The 23,606-nt window shown below is 45.1% G+C and overlaps 4 protein-coding genes across 17 annotated transcripts in view; 2 read left to right on the forward strand and 2 right to left on the reverse strand.

Moving 5' to 3' along the window:
- Window positions 1-1,130, forward strand: part of KANSL3 (KAT8 regulatory NSL complex subunit 3) — a 31,068-nt gene extending 29,938 nt beyond the window's left edge. For all 13 annotated transcript variants that reach the window (XM_083629301.1, XM_083629298.1, XM_083629306.1 and 10 more), the window contains one exon: window positions 418-1,130. In XM_083629301.1, coding sequence (XP_083485427.1) covers window positions 418-974 — 557 coding nt within the window. In that variant the 3' untranslated portion in view covers window positions 975-1,130. The remainder of the gene's footprint in view (window positions 1-417) is intronic.
- STAMBP (STAM binding protein) overlaps window positions 1-23,606 on the reverse strand; it is a 116,608-nt gene that overhangs the window by 64,728 nt on the left and 28,274 nt on the right. The gene's annotated exons all lie outside the window — the stretch shown is intronic.
- Window positions 2,074-6,459, reverse strand: UFM1 (ubiquitin fold modifier 1). 2 transcript variants are annotated; one of them, XM_083629789.1, is made up of 7 exons: window positions 6,391-6,459; window positions 6,244-6,300; window positions 5,626-5,683; window positions 5,488-5,527; window positions 5,167-5,199; window positions 2,941-3,029; window positions 2,074-2,833 (listed from the first exon to the last, which is right to left on the reverse strand). In XM_083629789.1, coding segments are annotated over exons 1-6 (258 nt in total). In that variant the 5' UTR covers window positions 6,393-6,459; the 3' UTR covers window positions 2,074-2,833; window positions 2,941-2,961. The 2 variants fall into 2 exon arrangements, with proteins under 2 accessions (XP_083485915.1, XP_083485914.1); XM_083629788.1 differs by lacking the exon at window positions 2,941-3,029.
- Window positions 6,508-22,835, forward strand: POLB (DNA polymerase beta; the record flags this gene model as incomplete). The annotated part of the gene is made up of 14 exons (XM_083629551.1): window positions 6,508-6,790; window positions 9,234-9,291; window positions 11,359-11,425; window positions 12,428-12,502; window positions 14,063-14,121; window positions 14,531-14,580; window positions 15,950-16,001; window positions 16,969-17,023; window positions 17,119-17,191; window positions 18,213-18,283; window positions 19,369-19,455; window positions 20,568-20,632; window positions 21,204-21,343; window positions 22,562-22,835. The coding sequence occupies 14 exons, from the start codon at window positions 6,508-6,510 to the stop codon at window positions 22,654-22,656; spliced, it is 1,230 nt and encodes a 409-aa protein (XP_083485677.1). The 3' UTR covers window positions 22,657-22,835.

Consider the following 23,606-nt stretch of genomic DNA (forward strand, 5'->3'; position numbering starts at 1 on the left):
TCTGCAAAAGCAAATTAGATTTTTATGTGAATCCCTAGTATTTACAATCTAATCTTTGCCCAAGGTACAGTATTAGGAAAGGTGGGAAATTATATGGGAGAATGCTACCACTTTCATGTTTACCCAGCCCATTACACCATTTGGGGGTTCCCCTGAATGTTATTGAGAATACTGTCTTCTGAAAACTATCAGAAGCAAGCGTCTGTATGTTGCTAGAGAGCATAGTGACCTTGGCTGTCTCACTGATTTGAATGTCACTGGCTGTGGTCAGTCTGAGATAGAGTGATAATGGATCTCTCCTGAAATTGTGTCTGTGCAGGTGGTGCCTGGTAAATGACACCCTGGTGCTTGATTGTAGAGATGTTTAATTACCTGGGCACCAACTGAGACTCCTTTCTTGTTCCTCTTCCTGCATAGTAACCACCACAAGCCCCATGAAGACGCTGTATGTGATGTCAGATGCCAAACTGTCTGCACTCACAAAATCTGTCATGGCAGAGGCCGCTTCCGTCTCTGTGAAGCCCACAGCAGTCCAAACTGCCGTTGCTTCCTCCAGCTCTTCCTCAGCCCCCGTGGGAGCTGTGACCTTCGCCACCTCCACCCCAGCTAGCACACCCTGCAGCCTTGTGCATTCCAAAGTGGGACCTGTGTTGCAGACGACATCCAAGACGGTGATACTGACTTCTACACTAACAGCCATGAAGGGTGACCGAGCCCTAGGACAGAGGGTGGAGAAGGTTAATCTGACCAAAGGTCATGCGCTTGGGACTGTGGAGACCCTGGGCAGGGTGCCTTCTGTCATGGACGACAGCAGTACCATCATCCACACCAGGGAGAGTCTTGCAAACAGACACTTGCTTCCACAAGGCATGTTGTCCGCTGGAGCCGGCACCACACTTATCACATTGGGCAATAACTTGACCAGCTCTTCCATCATAGCCACAGCTGGGCCTGCTCTCAGCCAGAAGCCATAGCAAGGAGGCATCACGCCAGTTTACCATGGAACTGTTTGGCCTTTGCAAGGGAAGCAGGAGTATTGTTCTCTCATTCCTGTCCTCCATGACAAGAGGACCCTTCATCTGTTTTGTTCCTTTGTCACTTTTAATAAACGTATCTTTTTGTGTACATAATTTTCTTTAATCATTGACTTCATTGCCTTCTAGGAGAAATGTTTAAATCTTCGCAAGCATTGAATGTAGATTGTTGGGTGTTTCTAGGTAGGTTTCTTAGAGCATTGCTTACCAAAACATTTTACAGATAGTGAAATGTTTTTTACCTCCCTTGTATGGGGAGCGAAACATTTTGCCTAACTGGAGATCCCTTACAGGCAGCAATTGTATTAAGAATATCAGTTCTTGATTCCTGCCCAGAGCTATTAAGTTCTAAGGGGGGGGGGGCATCTTCATGAGGCTATGCTGCCAGGACTCTCCAAACAGAATGGCTTTAGTGATTATGCATGGCTGAGTGGGATACCTAAAAGCAGCAGTATTGTCACGCCTTGCTGATGATTCCCACCTCCATAATGCTCAAGTACAAAAAGCAGCATCTGAATTAAACAGATTTGCGCACTCAATCCCTTTTTTGCTGCAGAACTACCTAGTTGTGTCAAAGAAAGACCTACATTAAAGAACAAGACATGCCCACAACAGTAAAACAATGTGTGCACAGAGCCTCTACTACAAATAGGTGCTTTTTATTCATCTTCCACAATTAGAAATGTGACATTAAACCTTCTGTGGAGGTTCCTTTTCTGCAGGGGAGTCCTTGGATGTGTTGCCCCCTACGACTTGTTCCACTAGGCAGGCTTATGCAAAATAAGTTACCCTTCCCACTGCAGGAAAATATCTTTTGCCAGTCTGTTCACTGATACCTCATTTGTCCGGGGATGGAGAGTAGCAGCAGAAAGGCTTGGATGTGGGACTAACTTGGCAAATGAGCTCGGGGATTTGCAACCCCAACCCCACTTCTGAAAACATAAGTAGAGGTATCCCTGCTTTCTGACTCTACAAGGCAATATGCTGGTGAGCCAGGTTCAAGGTTCTTGTGTTGATATGCAAAGGCCTGGCAAGTTAATGATATAAAGTATAATTTATTATCCATCTGGGGTAAAATGAGCCATCTTGAAGCTAGACAATGCCATTCTGAAGAAAACAGACAGACAGAGGCTGGCACAATTAAATCATACAAACGCTACAAACATTTCTGCCCCCAAACAGCAACCAAAGCCTTTAAATGATTTCTTTTAATGGAATGAAAAATGAGAGCTGGAATTCCTGATACAAGTGCAAACAAGTTTCCGTAACGAAACAAACACTGGAGCATCTCCCATTTTGTTATTTGATTAATAGTGATATTACTCAGTTGGGCTCCTTATGACCAGGTATTTAATGTTACTAGGTCTTAACACACATGATCACATCAACATATCCAAACAATCTGCTATGGCTGTGAATGGCAGCTGCCAGGCTCCAACCTCCTTGGAGTGCATACGGGAAGATCCCAGGAGTAGACTTCCCAATTTACTTCAATGGAGAAAGAAGCTCAGCACACATTTCCACTGCACGTGACAGTGTCTGCTCAATCCTAGTGAAGGGTAGCTTTTGATGCAAATTGGTCCTTCCACACTTGCAAGGAACCATTGGATCAAGTCAAAGACATCCATATACTGGAAATAAGCTTCGATTTAGAAGAAGTTGTTTCCTCAGAAGAAAATCCAGCCACTCCGTAAGACGATTCTCTATAGGAGTCTTTCAGTAAAATTTCAGTGGGTCCTTCAATTCTAAGCAGTCCATCCAACCTCTGAGGCCACTCTTTTCTTGGCAGGAGTTGACAGCTGATGCACGATGATTTCACAGGGAAATACAATGTATTTTACATTATAATATAGTAGGTTAATTCCTAAGTGAATATGCTTACGGATCCTTTTTGCGGGCTATTTACCTTATCTAGTAAGTACACACGTTAACATTTCCCAACACGATCTCTGGGAATAAGCCGTAATTCTGAGCCATGCTTAAGGAAGACGTTTCCTAATGAGGAAGGGGGAAAGAAATTGGTTACATGAGGGTACATAAAAAGGTAAGCATAAATCACTGTAAGCCAAGGTAAGGCTTTGGGTAAATGACGTGCTGTTATTGGAAGTAAACCATGAAGGCAACTTGTTCTAGTCTGACGGGTCACAGCAGATGCATGTGAACAGTTCTCTGTAATGTGTTAAGACACCTTTGCTGCATTCTCTTGCTAACGCCTAAGCAGAGATGACAAAATTAAAGATTCTGACAAGGCTGGTTACAGGAAAGCTAAAGAGGTCTGGCTGGGATTTTTTAAATGTCACTTGCATAGCTCATCTGCAGCATACAGTCATGGGAAAAAGAGAGAGAAAGTACACCCTCTTTGAATTCTGTGGTTTTACATATGAGGACATAATAACAATAATCTTACCAGTAATAATAATAATAATATGATATAATATTAATAATATTATTTACTTAAAATTAAGTAAATATTGCACCATGTCATGATGTATTTTACAAAAATAAAGCCAAAATAGAAAAGCCATGTGTGAAAAACTAAGCACACCCTTACTGCTTCCAGAGGAATTAAGAGGCTAAGTAGCAGATAGCTGCTGCTAATCAAACACCCTTGTTTAATTGATCATAAGCAATTATCATCAGAAAAAGAAAATAATCAAGGCGTTGCAATGACCCAGTCAAAGTCCAGCCCTCAACCCAACTGAAATGCTGTGGAGGAACCTTAAGAGAGCTATGCATAAACAAATGCCAGCAAACGTCAATGAACTGAAGCAATGTTATAAAGAAGACTGGGCCCAGATTCCTCCACAACGATCTGAGCGATACAGAAAAAAAATATTTCAAGTAATTACTGCTAAAGGTTGTTCTACAAGCTATTGAATCATAAGGTGTACTGTATTTTTCGTCCCACAGGACGCTCCGTCCCATAGGACGCACCTAGTTTTTTTGGGGGGGAGGGGGGGAAATAAAGGAAAAAATTTTTTCCCTTTATTTCCCCCCCAAAAGCAGGTCGGAGAAACTGAACCAGGTCGAGGAACAGCGGGATGGCGGTGCTGCGCCTCCCTGCTGTCCCCCGAGCTTGTGGGGCTGGCCAATGTCTGCGAGGGGCGCTCTGCTTCAGGGTGCCCCGCGCGCCAGGCTGCTATCCGCAGCGTGCGGAGCCCTGCGGGAAACTCCTGCAGGGCTCCCCACGCTGCGGATGTCTGTCCGGCGCGTGGGGCGTTCTGCTTCAGGGTGCCCTGCGCACCGGGCGGCAGGCTGCTATCTGCAGCGTGGGGAGCCCTGCAGGGAACTCCCGCAGGGCTGCCTAGGCTGCGGATGCGTTCCCGAAGCGCCGGGAGCTCTGCTTTCAGGGCGCCCGACGCTCCAGGATGCAGGCTGCTATCCGCAGCCTAGACATCCCTGCGGAACCTCCCGCAGGGCTGCCTAGGCTGTGGATGTGTTCCCGAAGCACCGGGCGCTCTGCTTTCAGGGCGCCCGGCGCTCCGGGAACCAGGCTGCTATCCGCAGCCTAGACATCCCTGCGGGACCTCTCGCAGGGCTGTCTAGGCTGCGGATGTGTTCCCGAAGCGCCGGGCGCTCTGCTTTCAGCGCGCCCGGCGCTCCGGGAAGCAAACTACTATCTGCAGCCTAGACAGCCCTGCGGGAACTCCTGCCAGGCTTGCAAGGCTTGTGGATAGCTTCCTGAAGCCTGGAGAGCGAGAGGGGTCAGTGCGCACCGACCCCTTTCGCTCTCCAAGCTTCAGCGAAAGCCTGCATTCGCCCCATAGGACACACCCAGATTTCCCCTTCATTTTTGGAGGGGAAAAAGTGCGTCCTATAGGGCAAAAAATACGGTACTTAGTTTTTCACACATGGGGTCTCAATTTTGGCTTTATTTCTGTTAAATGAATCATGACACAGTGCAATATGTCATGTGCTGTTGTTCATCTGAGGTTGTATTTACCTAATTTTAAGACCTGCTAAGGAACAGGTGGTTGTTATTATGTCCTCATTTGTAAAACTAAAGAATTCAAAGAGGGTGTACTTTCCTTTTCCTATGACTGTACATCCTTTTGAGAAAATGACAGTATTAAAAAAACTTACATAGAAAAATATTCCATTTTTAAAAATCTAACTGCAAATAACTACTCACCAGCTGTCTGTGCAGGGTTTATCCCTATTCCATCTGTGGGGAGAAAGTAAATAAGTCAGTCAACACATGGAAGTATTAACCAGCAGCTCCTCTCAATAACCAAAAGGAAGCTTGCTGTTGCATCACAGAAGCCTACAAACATTGGTAAGCATGAACTTCCTAGGCAGAATCAACTGGAATTTCTCCCGCATTAGTCCTATTAAAATAGATGGAACCTGGACTAGCATTGGTTTTGGACACCTGAAGAGATGCCTGAACATCTTGGCCACTGGCACCAGGTCTACCTCAAAGTTTCCTAAATTACAGGGGGAAAACACTCACCATTTGTTATGATGGCACTTGTTGCTGCAGGCACTTTGAACTAATTGAAAAGGAAATATAATACATTTTTTAAAAACATAAACATGTAAAGAAATGCAATAGCAGGTGCAATTTGGATGTTGCCAGAACCTTACTTACTTCTTCTGCAGCAAACTTCAAGACGGCAGTAAATGGTGTACTTTCAGGCACACTCAGTCTACAGAAAACCATAAATAAGATTTCCTAATTAGTTCCCCAACTAATAAGAAAGAAGCATTCCAGCAGCTACAAATCTCTAGTTAGCAGCTGATTTTCACAATACATTCCCCTAAGGTCTAAAAGCCGGGAGGAAGAAAGGTTGCTACTTGCTCTTCCTGCATGTCCCACTTTTTCACTATATTTAAGATAAGGGCAGTTCCACTCAAAACCTAATTCCCCAAATTGCTTGGACAAGACAGGCCACAACAAAATAAAATATGGCACGTGGAACAATGTTGACTTATTTTACAGGACTGTTGCACGGAAGGCTGAGATTGCCTGCAAAGTCAGGTATACATACGGTTACCCCTAAACTCGGGTCCTTTTCGGCCAGAACACGCTTTCGCCAGCTGAGCCGTCCTGGAGCGCCCTCTAGCGGTTCCCGGCAGAGGCTGACTAAACTGCAGCGTCGCAGAGAAAAGCCCCGCCCCTCCGCCCGCTAGAGAATGACGTGTCTCAGTGGCCCGCGCATGCGCACCCAGGAAAGCGAGCGGCAGCGGACGGGGGGGGGGGACTCACACTTTGTAAGGCAGCCGCGGGTCTGAGGTGAGCGTGACCTTAAAGGTGACCTTGGCCCTGCGAAGGGGAAAAGGAGACAGAGCGCGGTTAGCGGCGGGCAGTAAAGAACAGGCCGAGGCGGCGCAAGAAGGCGACCAGCGGACTCACATCTTCTCCTCTCAGGCAGCTCCTGACGCTCCTGCTTCCTGAACCGTGCCTGCGTCACTTCCGGACGCGCCTCTCTTTCACCTCCCATAGAGATAAGAAAGGAGAGACGTGAACCTCATGGGAGCGAATGGGTCACTTCCGCCTTCCGGGGGCTCTGTTTGGCGCAACCCAATGACGTCGGAGCTCATGGGAATCGGAGTCCAAAGCGCCTGGGAGGCCCCGGTTTGCTCTGAGTCTGCCGAGCTGCCCCGCCGGCCGCCCGAACCGGCTTCCTGGGAGCGCCGCCGGGAGGAGCCGGGCCTGCGAGTCCTCCCGGGGCGGGAGTGCCTGGTCCCCGCCATGAGCAAGAGGAAGGCGCCGCAGGAGAACCCCAACGAGGGCATCACCGACTTCCTGAGCGGTGCGTGGCCGGCCGGCGGCGGGGGGAGGCCTCTCTGCCGGGGGGGCCCTTCTCGGGGGAAGAAGGCCTCGCCCCTCCCTGCCGGGGGGGCCCCCCATAAGTGGAGGGGGCGTCCCGATCCTGCTCTTTTAGTTGTGCATTGAAAGTACTTCAGTTGAACAAAATGAAGTGAAAAGTACATGAAAAGTATAATATATCGCCATGTATGCAAAACTACAATTTCATATACGCTTGCCTAGTATATAGGTGTATGTGTTACAAATTATCTAAAATACGTATATGGTTATACAGTGGTACCTCGGGTTACAGACACTTCAGGTTACAGGCTCCGCTAACCCACCCAGAAATAGTACCTCGGGTTAAGAACTTTGCTTCAGGATGAGAACAGAAATCGTACTCTGGCGGCACAGCAGCAGCAGGAGGCTCCATTAGCTAAAGTGGTGCTTCAGGTTAAGAACAGTTTCAGGTTAAGTACGGACCTCCAGAACGAATTAAGTACTTAACCCCAGGTACCACTGTAAGTACTTTAGTGTAGTATAGAAATGTTGTCGTTATTATTATCATTATTATTATTTGCAGAATATTGATAGGTATCTTTTCAAAATGAGAGCAAGAGCATCAGGTGATGCCAAGCACAGTCCTTGATGCACTTTCTACTGCATTTCATAAGAAAAAAATTGGTGTGCTACAAACAAATTTTTATTCTGAAAGTTTCAGAACCATTCCTCTGGGCTTTTGGAAGCTGCAGGGCAGGGCTGCTTTTGCCTGGCAAGCCCCACTTCCACTCCTGGCTAAGTAGCTATTAAAGGCAAGTCATCAAGAGAAACCAGCAGAAAAGGCGGAAGAAATGGCAGAAGTGGTCAAGGACAGAAGAGGCTGCATGGGGGGCTTTCATGTAGGTAGAGGGTGCAAGGTGCTGAATTATTCCACTTATTTTACTATTAGGACTGTTACTATTTATTAAATTTTTACACCGTTCTTAATCTGAAGATCACAGGGTAATTCACAACATAAAGATATAAAAGTAGAATACATAATAAAATGAAAACAAGAATAAAAACAAACCATTAACACATGCCCACATGGGGAACAGGTTCACAGCTGCCTTCATTGTGAGACCTGTACCCTGGAGACCAGCTTTCACCAACCTGATGCCCTCCAGATGTTTTCGACTGCAACTCCCATCAGACCTGGCCAGCTGGGCTGATGGGAGTTGTAGCCCAAAACATCTGGAGGGCATCAGGTTGGCAAAGGCTGGTGTAGACCATAGATCCATCCAGTTCATCAGCCTGTTTTTCACAGCAGCTAGTCAAATGCCTCTGGAGTGTCCACAAACTTTCTCTTGAACTGGATTGCATGGGCTCCAGTCCACAGATGTTGATGCCATCGTAAAACCTCTTAAGCCTTTCAAGTGTGGCTGGGCTCCTCCCAGGGGTGGGGTGCTTGTTGGACTCCCAACTCGCATCAGCCTCAGCCAGCATGGCCGATACTAAAGAATGATGGAAGTTGCCCAGCAGATCTGCACCATCCTATTGCATTTTAAGAACTGGGAACTGTAGTTTGGCAAGGAAGCTGGGAATTGTAACTCTGTGAGGGGGACCGTGCAGTCCCCGATATTCTTTGGGGAAAGTCACGTGCATTGGGTGTGCTTTAAATGTGTGGTGTGGCTCTGCAAGTGGTCCAGTATAGTCACATGCAACAGGGAAAATTGTATCCTCACTTTTTATATTCTTGGTCTGGCCTCAGTCTTTAAGCTTAATTTTCTGCTTTTTATTTGCTATGCCTGTCCCCTATATCTGTATATCTTTCTATGTTTTCAGTGTAGATGGGCACAATCCAATGCAAACAGAGCACCCTCTTTTCATGCATTTCAGCTGAAGTAGAGTTGAACAGTCACTTATCTCTGTCATTTAAATGATTGGCACTGAATCATGCTGACCTTGACCTGAGCTGGGCCCTATTTTTATTTATTTATTATTTTAAAAAGTGGTTTACAGTGATATCTGTATATAATAAAAGCATGTAAAAATTTAGAATCTGAGACCATTAACAAACTACAGTTGTACCTTGGAAGTCGAACGGAATCCATTCTGGAAGTCCGTTCGATTTCCAAAATGTTCGAAAACCAAATCGCGGCCTCTGATTGGCTGCAGGAAGCTCCTGCAGCCAATCAGAAGCCGCGGAAGCCCCAACGGGCGTTCAGGTTCGAAAAGAACGTTTGCAAACTGGAACAATCACTTCTGGGTTTGCGGCATTCAGGAGCCAAAACATCCAAGTTCCAGGGCGTTCAGGATCCAAGGTACGACTATTATGAAAATATATATTTTCTAAATTGCCTGCATAAGCCTGGCAGCTTAGAAAAGTTTTCAACAGGCATTCAAAGGTTGACGAATCTCCCAATTTATGCGATTTTGTTCACAATTAACTAGAATATTTTTTTCAGAACTGGCCAATTATGAGAGGAATGTGAACAGGGCCATCCACAAGTACAATGCTTACAGGTAAGATCTCTGCTATCATCTGATCTGCCTTGGCTTGGAAACCCACCGATTCTTTGGCAAAGCAGTTTTACAGAGGGCTTTGAAATAAGGACATTTCATAGCGTGTGGGTTTGGTTTCTTGCAATGGTGGTACTTTGACACCCCATCCCAGATTTTGACTCTGTTTCACAGCAAATCTCCATCAGTGCCCCCCCCTTCAAAATATGGCTGAGTCTCCAGGAATAAGTGCAAAACAGAGACAGCATCTTAGGAGAACTTGGTCTCACCTCTTGAGATAAAGTAAAGGAACATCTTTACTTTTGCAAAATACAAATCCTGTCCAGAAGTGGAAATATGATGTCCTTTATTTCAGTATTAGGTGTGCTTTTTAAAGTGAGAATTGAGTGGATGGAGTGACAGTGAGTGTTAGGAGTCTGTTGAATGATTGTCTTTGTGTGGGTTGTGGGTTTAGTTTTATGTAGTGTGAATGGTTTTGGTAATTATGTGGGGGTTTTATAACAATAATGTTATACTGTAATTACAATGTGTTATCTGCATTATGGTATATTTTGATGTTTTGTATATGATTTATTTATCTACATTTTAAGAGATATTTAATTATGTTACTAACAATGTGGAATCACTAGTAGTAGCAGCAGTAATAGTTGTTGGGTTTGCATGTCTAATTTATATCATATTTTTATACTCAATCCTTTTCGTTGGGATTTGTAAACTGCTTAGAGACTTCTGTTAGAATATGAAGTGGCCTATAAAGAAAAAAAATAATCTGTTTGCCAGCAGACCATGACACCTGGCCCAACAGAAATCTTTACAGGATTGCACTGGAGGGAGATCTGCAAAGTGAGTGGCCTGGATGTATACAGTTACAGTGGTGCCTCGCAAGACGAAATTAATTCGTTCCGCAAGTTTTTTCTTCTTGCGAGTTTTTCGTCTTGCGAAGCACGGTTTCCCATAGGAATGCATTGAAAATCAATTAATGCGTTCCTATGGAGACCGCTTGCCAGGCTGGCGGTGGGGAGAAGGGCTTTTCTCCCCACCGCAAGCCTTCAGAACAGGTACGGGAACAGAGGGGAAGGCGCGCAGCGCTTCTCCTCTGTTCCCGGGACTTGCAGTGGGAGGAGGGTTTTTCCTCCCCACCGCCAACATTCAGAACAGCATTCTGAATGTTGGCGGTGGGAAGGAAAACCCTCCCCCCACCGGCAGCCTTCGGAAGGCTGCTCCGAAGGCTGGCGTGGGGAGAAGGTCTCTCCGCCCCACCGCCAGCCTTCGGAGGAGCCTTCCGAAGGCTGGCGGCGGGAGGAGGTCTCTCCGCCCCACCGCCAGCCTTCGGAGCAGCCTTCCGAAGGCTGCTGGTGGGGCGGAGAGACCTCCTCCCGCCGCCAGCCTTCGGAGCAGCCTTCCAAAGGCTGGCGGTGGGGCGGAGAGACCTCCTCCCGCCGCCAGCCTTCGGAGCAGCCTTCCAAAGCCTGGCGGTGGGGCGGAGAGACCTCCTCCCGCCGCCAGCCTTCGGAGCAGCCTTCCAAAGGCTGGCGGTGGGGCGGAGAGACCTCCTCCCGCCGCCAGCCTTCGGAGCAGCCTTCCAAAGCCTGGCGGTGGGGCGGAGAGACCTCCTCCCGCCGCCAGCCTTCGGAGCAGCCTTCCGAAGGCTGGCGGCGGGAGGAGGTCTCTCCGCCCCACCGCCAGCCGTCGGAGGAGGTCCGAGGACAGTGGGGAAGACGCGCTGCGCTTCCCCGCTGTCCTGGAGATTTCCCTATGGGCTTTCGTCTTGCGAAGGAAGCCCATAGGGAAATTCGTTTTGCGAAGCGCCTCCAAAACGGAAAACCCTTTCGTCTAGCGGGTTTTTCGTCTTGCGAGGCGTTCGTCTTGCGGGGCACCACTGTACTGTCTGCCACCTCTTTGAGGAGAGAGATCCTATATTTGAACTTCTGTCTTCTGCTTCTTCTCTATAATTGACTGTAATTTCTGGAAGGGTGTTGCTTTTCAGTGGAACGGCAATGGGGATCTCATGCTGTGAGCCAATTTTGGGGGGCCAAAATATGACTGTAGATTTTTCATTGCTGCATACAGGAAGGCAGCCTCTGTGATATCAAAATATCCAAGCAAGATCAAAAGTGGAGCTGAAGCAAAGAAGCTGGTAAGTCCCTTAAGAACAGGCAGGTCCCCATTGCTTTTGTGAATAATTCAGAATCGATAAAATTCATCTTCAGATTCTGTATATGTTTACAAATTTTTCTACAAATTTATTCAAATTTATGGTTTGTAATCTGTCAAAATAAAAATAAAAATACAATGAGAAAAAAGAATGGGGATTTGTGCTGTGTCTTAGCTTATTATTTTATTATAACAATTAATATGCAAAATTGGTTGTGGTTTAGTTGTTGACGCTAACTTCCAATTTACTTGGAACATTGTTCAAACATTTGCTTGATTGAAATAAACTGTGGTAAAGGTAAAGGGACCCCTAACCATTAGGTCCAGTCGTGACCGACACTGGGGTTGCGGCGCTCATCTCGCTTTATTGGCCGAGGGAGCCGGCGTACAGCTTCCAGGTCATGTGGCCAGCATGACTAAGCCGCTTCTGGCGAACCACAGCAGCACACGGAAACACTGTTTTCCTTCCCGCCAGAGCGGTACCTATTTATCAACTTGCACTTTGACGTGCTTTTGAACTGCTGTTAGGCAGGAGAAACTGCTGTAGAATTGTTATTTATTGGATTGCTATATTGTGTTTTGAAGCTTATCGGGAGCAGACCATAGTAGTAATGCTGTTTTGATGTACACTACTGTTTCTGTATTGCTGCTCTTGTGTTGTGAGCTGCTTTGGGCATGTTCATGTGTGAAAGTAGCACGTTTTAAAGGAGCCGTGCAACTTAAAAACAAAACCGATGTTCTTGCGCTGCTTCTGATCATCTCAATGGGGCTAGCACAGAAGAACCTCCTGGTGGATTCTGCACTTTGATTGGGGACAATGGGAATGCAAGTCACAAGCAGATGGAGGACTCGTCCTCCATGTTGTTATGGCAAATGCTTTATTCTTTACAACATTGTTTTATGTGCTTCACTCTCTTGCTTGCTGTAGTAAGTTAAGTTCCTGTGTAGCTCTCGCATTTTTTCATTTTTCTTTTCTTTTTTAAAGGATGGAGTTGGAGCTAAAATTGCAGAAAAGATTGATGAGTTTTTATCTACTGGAAAACTACGAAAGCTGGAAAAGGTAACTAATTGGATTTTTATAACTCTGTTTTGTACAAGTGGTATAATATTTCACTCTGAAAGTACCTATATGCAAAGTACGAGTATACATATGCAACTTAGTTGGCCTTCTATATTGTTTCTAAATTTCCTACACACAACATTTATACACCACTTGATTGTAATAAAACCACAAAGAGGTTTACTAAAAGAGCATGGAGTGTCATTTTGGCTTTTTTAATGGGGTGAATATTTTGCCTAATACTTGCGTACACCACCTTGAAATCTCTTGAAGTAAGGCAGTTAAGAAACATTTATTTAATGAATAAAAATAAACTTCCTGTGGGTGGTGTCCCATGCCTGCATACCAAGTGAGGCTGGCTGGCAGACCTTCTCTGCCCTACCTGGAGATACCCAGGACAGAACCTGATTCATTCTGCACACAGAGCATCTGCTGTACTGCAGAAACTACTTGGTCAGATCTGTCCCCATGCTGCACCTTAATGATTCCCAAACTCTGTCAAGAACAGCTACCTCTCCTGGTATGCCCCGCAGAGGACCTTAAGGTCCACAAATGACAACACTTTGAAGGTCCCAAGTCGCAAGGTGGTTAGATTGGTCTCAACTAGGGCCAGGGCCTTTTCAGTACTGGCCCCGACTTGGTGGAACGCTCTGACACAAGAGACTAGGGCCCTGCGGGACTTGACATCTTTCCACAGGGCCTGCAAGATGGAGCTGTTCCTCCTGGCCTTTGGCTTGGACTCAGTCGACACTTATGTTTTCCCTCCCCTTATGGTCTTGATCTATGGGCTCGTTTTAAAATGAGGCTGCATTTTAAATTGTATTTTAAACTATTATGTTTTTATTGTAATTTTACTAGTGTTAGCCGCCCTGAGCCTGGCTCTGGCCAGGGAGGGCCAGGTAAAAATAAAATTTTATTACTATTATTATTATTATTATTATTATTATTACCTCATGTGAAGCTGAATGCTGAAAGATTCAGGACAGATAAAATAAAGTCCTTCTTCACGCAGCACCTAGTTACACCATGGAACTTGTTCCTACAGGGGGCAGTGATGGCCACCAGCTTAGATGGTTTTAAAAGAGGATTACACCTATTCATGGAGAAGAAGGCTATCCATGGCTGCTAGTTATAGTAGCTAAGCTCCGTCATCACAGTTGGAGGCAGCAATGTTTCTGAATACCAGTTACTGTAAACCATAGGATGGAAGAGGGCTCTTGCGCTCGAATCCTGCTTGCAGGTTCCCACGGGCATCTGGTTGGCCCCTGTAAAGCAGGATGCTGGACTAGATTGGTCGATGGTCTGATCCAGCAGGCTCTTTGTGAAAGCTGACTCTGCACAGTTCATGGGGAAATCTTCCCCTGCTGCTTCCGTCTCCGCTGCCTCCTGTGCTCCCACATCCCATCATGTAGCAGGGAGGAGAGAAAGGCAGGCATTGCTTTGGCTGAGTGAACCAAGCAATGTCTCACTCAGGCTTCACAGGAACCGTTTCCGTGCCATAATCTGACTATCTGTTTCACTTGTGCAGTTGGAAACGGCCCCTTCTTTTTCTCTTTCTAGATTCGACAGGATGATACAAGCTCATCTATCAATTTCCTGACCAGAGTCAGCGGTATAGGGTAAATGTGTGTGCATTTTTAAAACAAATGGTAGAAATGAGCTTTGAAACCGGGTCTCCTGAATGCATTTGATCTCAAATTTGAGGAGACTGAAATTCACTTTCTGGTGCTGCTATTGACAGTGTCCCAGTTTCATAATCTAGCTTTCCCCAGTTTGGTGCCCTCCAGATATTTTTGGATTCTCAATCAGCTGTTCTTTCCTCCCCGTTGGAAGGCTTTGACATTCTCTGCTCCCGCCGTCCAAGATTCTGCTGTTTTTGTCATTTTAATTCCAAAACTCTTCCACTCTTTGCCCTGGGTCAGCAATCTGTCCCATGGCAGACAGATCCTCATGGAGTGAAATTTTGCATGAGATGTTATGCTGGAGATTCTCTTCAAACTGGTGATGAGCAGCCTTGTTGCTTTGTAGGCCTGCAGCTGCCAGGAAGTTTGTGGACGAAGGAATTAAAACTCTGGAAGGTGAGTCCGCTGTGGCTGTCTCTCTGGTATGAGAGAACAAGCTCCTTATCTGCTAGGCCAACATGCCTCCATCTTTCGAAATGCCTAGACAGGGCTAGGGGTACTCTGCAACTATCACTCTACTGCCATATCCATCTCCCCCGTCGTCCAATTCTCCCTCCCAATACCATCACCCTCTCCAATAGACCAGCCCAGGGATCAAGATCTGTGGAGGAGGCCCTGCTTTCTGTTCTGCCACCCTCAGGGGCTTGAGGGATGGCAGCTGATGAGAGCAATAGCAACAAGGACGTGAAACTCCCTCCCCCGAAGGAGCATCTGGCACCATCACTTGGCAGCTTCTGTCAGTTGCTGAAGATGCACCTCTTTACCCCTATCTGTTGAAAACTGAAGGATTTCTTTTGGTGTCCTTTGGTGTTTGGTATGTGAATTACTGTTTTGGGGTGATGGGTGGGGTGTTGCTGGGTTTTTATATGTTCTAACCTGCCATTTCCTATCTGGCCTGAGGAAACTGAAGTGAGTTTCCTCCTCCCGTTACACTGTGTGCCCCCTCCCTGCCCCCATCAATGGCTTCCTCATGCTTAAGGATGGTCTTTGCCATCTGAAGTACAACCAGAAGCTGCTCAGACAAAGGTCCTTCTCTTTTGCCTTCTAGAAATGCTTAAAACTTTACTGTTCAAGACAGCTTTGGACTGACAGGTTGGATTTTTTTGCCTCTGGCTGAATTGATTTAATCAACTGGATGGTTTTTCTTTGTTTCTATGACTGATGATTGGTTTATTTTGTTTACTTAATTTTGGAGAATATTTATTCTTTCTAAAGCTAATGCAAGTAGCTATTTGTATTTCAGGGGCTATTACATTTTGAGGGAGAAACCAAATTGGTTCTGCAGTAATCAGGCTTGTGACCCACTTCTCCCTTTTGCCTGTCTCCTTGGGATCACAACCCAGAGATCCCAGATTGTTGATATATCCAGTGCCAAGAAAGTTGTGCCAAACATTTCCTCCTCTCTTGAGGGTGCTTCTAGACTGCCCAGGCCTGCATGAGGAGATGCCTCCATGTTCCCTTTGCGTCATAAGAGTACACCTTCATAACCAACTTTAAGGAATAAAACAACAACACAGTACAATATAAATAGCAAGAGCAACACAACAAATCCACTTTTGAAAAAGATTGGACTTCTGTAGTCAGAAAAGTGATGGGAAAATACAGTAATTTGTTCAGGAGAGCAGCCGTTTGACTATGATGGGATATAGCCTCTGTGCAAGTTTTCTGAGAGCAGATCAGGACAGTCACTTGGTAAATGCTTCATCTGGAAGAGATAGTCATTTAATAAAATGCTTAACTGATTTCATTACTCTGCTCCTTCTAGATCTAAGAAAAAATGAGCACAAACTGAACCATCATCAGCGAATTGGATTGAAGTAAGACCTGCATATTTTCTTCCTCTAAAGGTTCAGTTATGGACATTTATAGTTATTTGATGGCAGACTTGCATAGAGCTTTTTTAATATAATACATTCAGAAGCAACACCATGGCAGATTTTTCATTTGTTGCCAAATGTTAATCTCTATGCAAGTTTTAGCTACCTTTGTTCAGCAGTTTGTGGTGTTGGTCAGGATCTGACTTGCCCTCCATGGTTTCTTGATTGAAATTCTGTGATACTGAATTACTTGCAAAATGGGCCATTAGTAGTGAAACATTCATTGTATGGGCAGTAGTGCTGCTGACCAGTTCAAAGATGTGTTTATTTTATTTGTTTTGTGGGAAGTGAATCATAAATTAAATGAAATATCCCAAAGTGATTAATAATAAAAACCAACAATAGAAACACATAAAAACAATTTCAAAATTCAAAGCAGATACAGACAGAGATAAAAACCTCCCCATAAAAGGCTTGTTGAAAAAGGAAGGTTTATAACCAAGTCATGTTGAGAAGCAGCATTCATGTATCACTGATATTTTTTGCTGCGGCATATTGATTGGCTTGTGTCAGCAGTGTTCTGTTTTAAACAGTAGCTTTAGCATATTATATCTGTCAGATGATAGAAGGTTTTGTTCAATACTTATTCTAAAGCTGACACAATATTGGTATTAGTTCCTTGCTGCATGAAGAGTCTAAGCACAACAATCTCAGAGAACAATGCATTACCAGTAGGAACCATACAAAAATCCATATAACACACCCTGTAAAACAGCAGTAAAAAAACTTGGGCAGCAAAGCAGAACATATGCGAATTAGTACTTGAATTAATCCTGAATTTGCACTGTGTAACTGGGAGGGATTTATAAGAGTCAGTGGATTTAAATTTCAAAAGAACTTGAAAATTGATGTGCCCAGGAACACAGTCACTGCTGCTTCCTCATCCTCATTTATTTTGCATGTGCAGGTACTTTGAAGACTTTGAGAAAAGAATTCCTCGGAAAGAGATGTTAGAGATGCAGGTGAGAAAAGCACCATCTTCCTCATTGAGGGGAAAGGCAAGGAGGGGTCTGTGGAAGAAAGATCAAATCACTTGATCTCTTTTTGTCCAAAACAGGAAATCGTTTTGAGCGAGGTAAAGAAAGTGGACCCCACGTATATTGCTACAGTGTGTGGCAGTTTCCGTCGAGGTGAGTCTCTGTTAGTTGTTGCGGGGAATTGTGTCCTCTCTGGCACAATTCTGAGGTTTCTGTAATGCCTGACTGGGGCAAGGACATGGAACCTTGTTCTGTATATTTGTCTTTAAAAACTTTGTTAATTTTATTTGTGTTTTCTTGGTGACTTCTACACTGCTTAGTATTTATTAGTCTGGGGGGTGGAAATCTATCATGCTTGAGATCCCAACATTAGTTATGTCACTTAACTGAGGCAGACGTGGAACTTGTAAAACTTGCAGATATAATAAAAAAAATAAGGTGCTGGTAGCACCTTATTGTCAGGCTTGGTCGTTGTCCTCTTCAGATCACCACACAAACGCTTCTTGTTCTTTTATAACTTTTTATTGCGTATTAACAAAACAATCTTATAAACGGTTCTTAAATATTATTCCTCAGAGTCACTTATTTCAGATACCTTCTGAGCTCTGCTTCTCCGTGACCAGCCACCCTCAAAATGGCGAAGGCGCCTTTCCCTTCGCTTACCCGCTCTTTTTTCTAACCTCCTGGCTAGAGCTGGCTTGTATCTCCCCTTCTCCCAATCCAAGCTAGAACTTAGCCCTTGCCTTTCCTGGGAACAGCCGGTCCCTCCCTGTTGTTCCTGTTGCTCTCTTCTGTTAGATTCACTGCTCTCCTTCCCCCCTTGGGGAATGCTTTCTCCCTCTGAGAAACTGGAAACTTCTAACTCTTCCCTGACACTTATAGACCAACTAAGTTTGTTCTGGTATAAGCTTTTGTGTGCATGCGGACTTCTTCAGATACCTGTGCACACGAAAGCTTATACCAGAACAAACGGTTGGTCTGTAAGGTGCTACTAGACAATTTTTTACTTTTTACTTTTATTTTGACTGCGTCAGACCAACACGGCTACCTACCTGAATTGCAGATCGAACTAAACCTTGCAGAGCTGAAGGGTAGAAGTGAGGAAATAAAAACAAAGTTTCTAGGTTTGGCTGGAAAGCAGGATTCTTATTTTCTTATACTCTGGTTTTGACAGGTGCAGAATCAAGTGGGGATATGGATATTCTTTTGACCCATCCAAACTTCACTTCAGAATCCTCCAAACAGGTGCTTTCTGCAGTCTATTACATTAAAAAAACACCACTCAGAACATATATTTATGAGTTTGGATTACAGACTTCATAAAAAAACAGCAAATACTGGTGTGCAAACATAATACTTCATGACTTGCATCTGCACAGGCAGGACAGCCCCAGCCTGAGAATGGTGAGGCAGGACAGATCTTAAGTCCGCCCTGCAGTAATATTTCTTCCCAATCCCGAATACAAGGGGTAACTAACAGATGTGCCATCCAGATTTTGTTGGACTCCAACCCCCAAGCACAGTCGGTGGTCATGGGTGATGGGAGTTGTTCACAACAGTGGAGGGCACCATGTTGGTAACTGCTGCCTAACACAGTCATAAGGCAACCAGAATCCCCACTTTTAGCAAGAACAATTTTCTTCTGTGCCTCAACTCTTGCCCTATACAGAGAGGGAAAGCAAGCTGCTGCAGCTGCCTCCAAGAACACATAGAGTCACCGGAGCAGGCAACAGACAGATCTGCTCCATTGTGGACACCTTCCACTGGGAAGATCTGCTACATAAAAGTCTATGAAACAAGTTTCTCATTTTGTGCTGAAGAACTTTCTAGGGGTTGTGATTCAGAGGAGGCTGTCCTTAGTCTTTCCACCTCAGGCAGTAAAATGACTTTGCCTTGTCCCTGTTCTCTATTTAGTTATTTGAAAATATTTTTAGACCGCTTAGCACCTATCAGTCTTAAAGGGAAAAAAGGCATAGCCTGCCAACAGTCAAGATAAAACAGCATAAAATGCATTTCAGACTTCACATTGACCAGTGAGATGCAACATAGTGCATAACTAACAACTGATCTAGGAAGGTTTGAGTGAAAAGTCGTAGTAAGCGCCAGAAACAAGATGGCCTGCACTAGGCCTTATTTCAACAGGGCAGAGGCTCTAAGTTGTTGCTGCTCTTCCCAAGAGAATAGCCTCCCAGCAGCCCTCAAATATTCTGTGCAGGAGGAGAAACAGTTTCTAGACTCCTTCTGACGGCAACTTTGTGAGGCATTTGAATAAACATTACAAGTGTGTTTTGTTATCTACTCAATGATGACAAATATTATTCCTTCTGAAGCCAAAGCTTTTGCATCAAGTGGTCGAGCAACTGGAAAACATCCACTTCATTACAGATACGCTTTCGAAGGGAGACACCAAGTTCATGGTGAGTGTTTTTATTCCGCGTGTCTTGAAAGATGCTCAAACCTGCAGGAGGAGAAAACAGAGAATCCCAAGTAATTGAATTCTCGCCTCCTTCCTTTAGTCCTTGACAATTGGAATGCCAATTTATGAGCCATGAGAAATTAAGAGAGCCCAGACTTGCCTCTTCTTTGAAATGCTAGCAAGTTTTAAAATTCCATGTCTGTATTGAAGTCAAGGAAACCTCCTTTCATGTTTGACCTCGGGCGGAAGTGCATTTCCCTAAAATGTTCCTATGAAATTCAGATGTGTGGAGTTGTAGGGCAAGACTTTTTGGCTGCAGAAAATCTCAGGTTTTTTGTTTCAGCAACAAATTCTCTGTCAGGATGCAGATACTTAATCCCCCTTTGATGTGGGTTTTGCCACAAAGAACAAGGTGAAAGCATCATTTATTTGGAGAGAGACCATCAAGTGTTCTGCTCCGGATGTGTGCTATCAAGTTTCACATCCAGTTTAGGTGTGTCTCCGCAGGCATCAGATATCTTGTTCTCAACGTCTTGTGAGTGGTGCTAAAATGGCTGCATTTAGACTGAGCCCTCGGTCCTAAATCTTGACCAAGAAAATGCATGTTCTGTGATGGGTGTGGAAACGCCACCCCCTTTTTTAACTTATCTTTGCAAACTCTTGTTTCAACTGACATTCTGTTCTATACCTATTACTTTTATGGGTATATGTGTGGGAGAAACCTAGCTGGCCCTCCAGGGCACAAAAATTGTGATCCTGCGGTTGCTGCCTGTACCTGTCCAAGTGGATCTCTGGAACAAGCGGCCCTGCTGCCTGCTTTTATAAGCAGTTTCTCCCAACCACCCCAGAGATCCTCAGTGCTCCTGAGGCCAGTCCAGATCCCAGCATTCGTGAACAGCTTCAGAAAATCACCATTTGGTTCTTTTGAAGCCAAAGAATTGCTGAACTGAAGAGTGTAGGTTTACCTGCAAAATAAAACTACAATCCCAGCCATATTGGAAGGGATTTGTTTGGAAGGAAATTCTGCTCTGAAGGAAGCTGCTCCACAAGCTGTTTAGCTTTTACACTGAGACTCTGTCATATGTATGTACGTTTTCTTTCTTTAACTTATAGGGAGTGTGTCAGCTCCCAAGCAAAGATGAGGAAACTGCTTACCCTTACAGGAGGATTGATATCAGGTAAATTTCAAGGAGAACAGGGGGCTGGTAACTGCACTGCTATGCTAGATGGAATAAATAGTAATACACACAGAGAGAGAGAGATAGAGTGTCATGCCTTGGAAGTCAAATGGAATCCGTTCCTGAAGTCTGTTTGACTTCCAAAACGTTCAGAAACCAAAGTGGGGCTTTGATTGGCTGCAGGAAGCTCCTGCGCATGACAGAGAGCCATTCATTGCCAGTGAATGTTGGAAGATTCAGGACAAATAAGAGAGTTGTTCACACAGCACATAAACTATGGAACTGGCTACCACAAGAGGCAGTGATGGCCACCAATCTAGATAGCTTTAAAAGAGGATTGGACAAGTTCACGAAGAACAAGTCTATCAAGAGTTACTAGCCAGGATGGCTGTGACCTTCCTCCCCTGGGAATCTCAAATGAGGAGAGTCTCTTGTGCTCAGGTCCTGCTTCCAGGCTTCCCATTGGGGCATTTGGGTGGCCACGGTGAGAACGGGATGGGCACCCTTTGATCTGACCCAGCAGGCTCTCTTAGGTTCTTACTGTGCTTCCTCTCTTGGTTGTGCTCTGCAGGTTGATTCCCAGGGATCAGTATTACTGTGGAGTTCTGTACTTCACTGGAAGCGACATATTCAATAAGAACATGAGAACCCATGCTCTGGAAATGGGCTTCACCCTCAATGAATACACAATCCGGCCCTTGGGGATCACCGGTGAGTCCTCATATCTGCTCTTTTAGGGGATGGATTTGAGACTGTTTCTCAGTGTTTCTTTGTCTTGACTGCAACCGTGCCATAAATCTTGGCTTCTGGTTCCGTTGTCTGCTTCCTGGAAATGAACATCTAGCTCTCATGGCTGCAAAGAGATAGTGAAGAAAAATGGTGGGTAGGGACAAGGTAATGTTTCTAGTGTCCAGAAGAAGGGGCTTGTTCACTTCCCTGGACTGCTGGTCCTTCTAGGTGAAGGTTGTTAGCAGCCAGGTTTCCAAACTGGTCTGTGGCTCAGCAGTGGCCCACCAGCTTTATCCTGGTGGTCTGAAGTTGTCTGTGGATTTGTGATTGAAGGCAGGAGGTGGCACATTTGTTGCATTAAATATCCAAAATGATTTTTAATTGTGTTTCTGTTGCTTCTTTTCTTACATACTGTATATGATTATATTACAATTTGAATTCTATGGAATACAATATATAAGAAATAAAAGAATCCATAAAGTAACAGGTAAAAATGATACAGCATCTAGCACGGCCCACTCCAGTTGCTGCAACAGCCAGAAAAATCCCCAAGTGGGGCAGCAAGATCATCAACAATTTTCAGGTGGTCCATTGGTGGGGATGGGGTTGGGGAACCACTGGTCTACGCCAGCCTTGCCAACGTGTGTGCCCTCCAGTGTGTGTTGGGCCACAATACCCATCATACCTGACCATTGGCCGTGCTGTCTGGGGCTGCTGGGAATTGTAGTCCAAAAATCTAGCAGGCAGAAGCTTGGGGAAGGCTGGCCTGGACTGAGTGGCAATAGCTTTCCAGGTTTTCATGCCTAAGCCTTTCCCAGTTCTGCCTGCGGATGCAGCCAGGGATTTTTCATCTGGAACTCTGCATCCAAAGCACATGCTCTGCCTCCGAGCTGTGACCCCTCCCTTTGTTGTTTGTATCCTGTCTCCCCCTCCATGACACCCACCCACACCCTGGTCCTCACTTTTTGCATTTGGGAGTGTTACCCTCTAACAGAGCTGGTTCCACTACCTGCTGATCTGTTGCTGATTCTGCTAAATAGCATTTGTGTCCACAAGAAATGCAATTCATTTTCTATACTGTTCACATAATACTGATTTTATAACTCTGGAGGGTGTGGAGTGGAGTGCTTTGCCATAAACCTGCCTTCCTACCAGTGGACTTAACTCACCCATCCCCACTTGCACTGTGTGTGTTTTCAGGAGTTGCTGGCGAGCCCCTCCTTGTCAACAGTGAGAAGGACATCTTTGACTACATCCAGTGGAAGTATCGCGAGCCAAAGGAGCGGAGTGAATAGCTGCTCTCCCAATCCCAGGCGCTTTGAGAAGCTAATTTCTTAGGTTGAGGTGGTGGCAATCTAGCCTGAGACTGTAATTTATTGCTTAATCCTGTTGGGAAAGTGAGTGTGTGGTTCGTTTTTAAATGTCTTTGGAACTTTACAGTAGTGTGTGCTGAATTAAAATGCTAGCTGGTGTATGTTGGCTGTGACTTACCTTCTTTCTGCAAAGCTTCAGATTCCCCAGATCTGGCTTAAGAGGTGTATTTTGACCCAAGTGAAAAGGTAAGACTCAGACATAGCAGTCTGAGTTCTGCTACACAACACAGAGCTGCAGCACTAATTAGCAGTTCAACTTCAAAAAATGTAATTAGAGGAGCAAGTAGGGGCTTGGGAGTTGAAGCCCAGCTCTGTGACTCAGCATTCAAGTACAAACACAGAGGCTTGTTGACTGACTGGAGGGCAGGGGATAGTTCAGAGGTAAAGACTTGCATCTAAAATAAAGGTGATATTGCTTTCCCTAGCCCTCAGTACTCGGTTTCAGTTGTGCATACACAGAGAATCAGAATCCTTAAATGAACTTTACCCTTCTCACGCCATTCACCTTGCAAGTGGTCCAGGATACATACTGTCTTATGGCCTCTACCTCTCTTTCAAGTGGGGTGTGGAAAAGCATTGTCCACAAAGACAACTCTATTTCATTCAATTCACTGGAACAATCTAATTGAGACCATATTTTGCCCATACTTCATTTTCAAAAGGACCCAAATCAGTGGATTCAAATGACAAGGAGATTCCAACTAAACCCTAGAAGGAACTTCCCAACAGTAAGAGCTGTTTGACCTTGGAAGGTGGTGGGCTCCTTCTTTGGAGGTTTTTAAACAGAGGTTGGGTGGCCATCTGCCAGGGATTCTTCAGCTGTAGTTCATGCATTGCAGGGGTTTGGACTAGATGACCCTTAAGAGTCCCTT

Source organism: Podarcis filfolensis, assembly GCF_964270895.1.
Source record: "Podarcis filfolensis genome assembly, chromosome: 8".
NCBI classification, from domain to species: Eukaryota; Metazoa; Chordata; class Lepidosauria; order Squamata; family Lacertidae; genus Podarcis; species Podarcis filfolensis.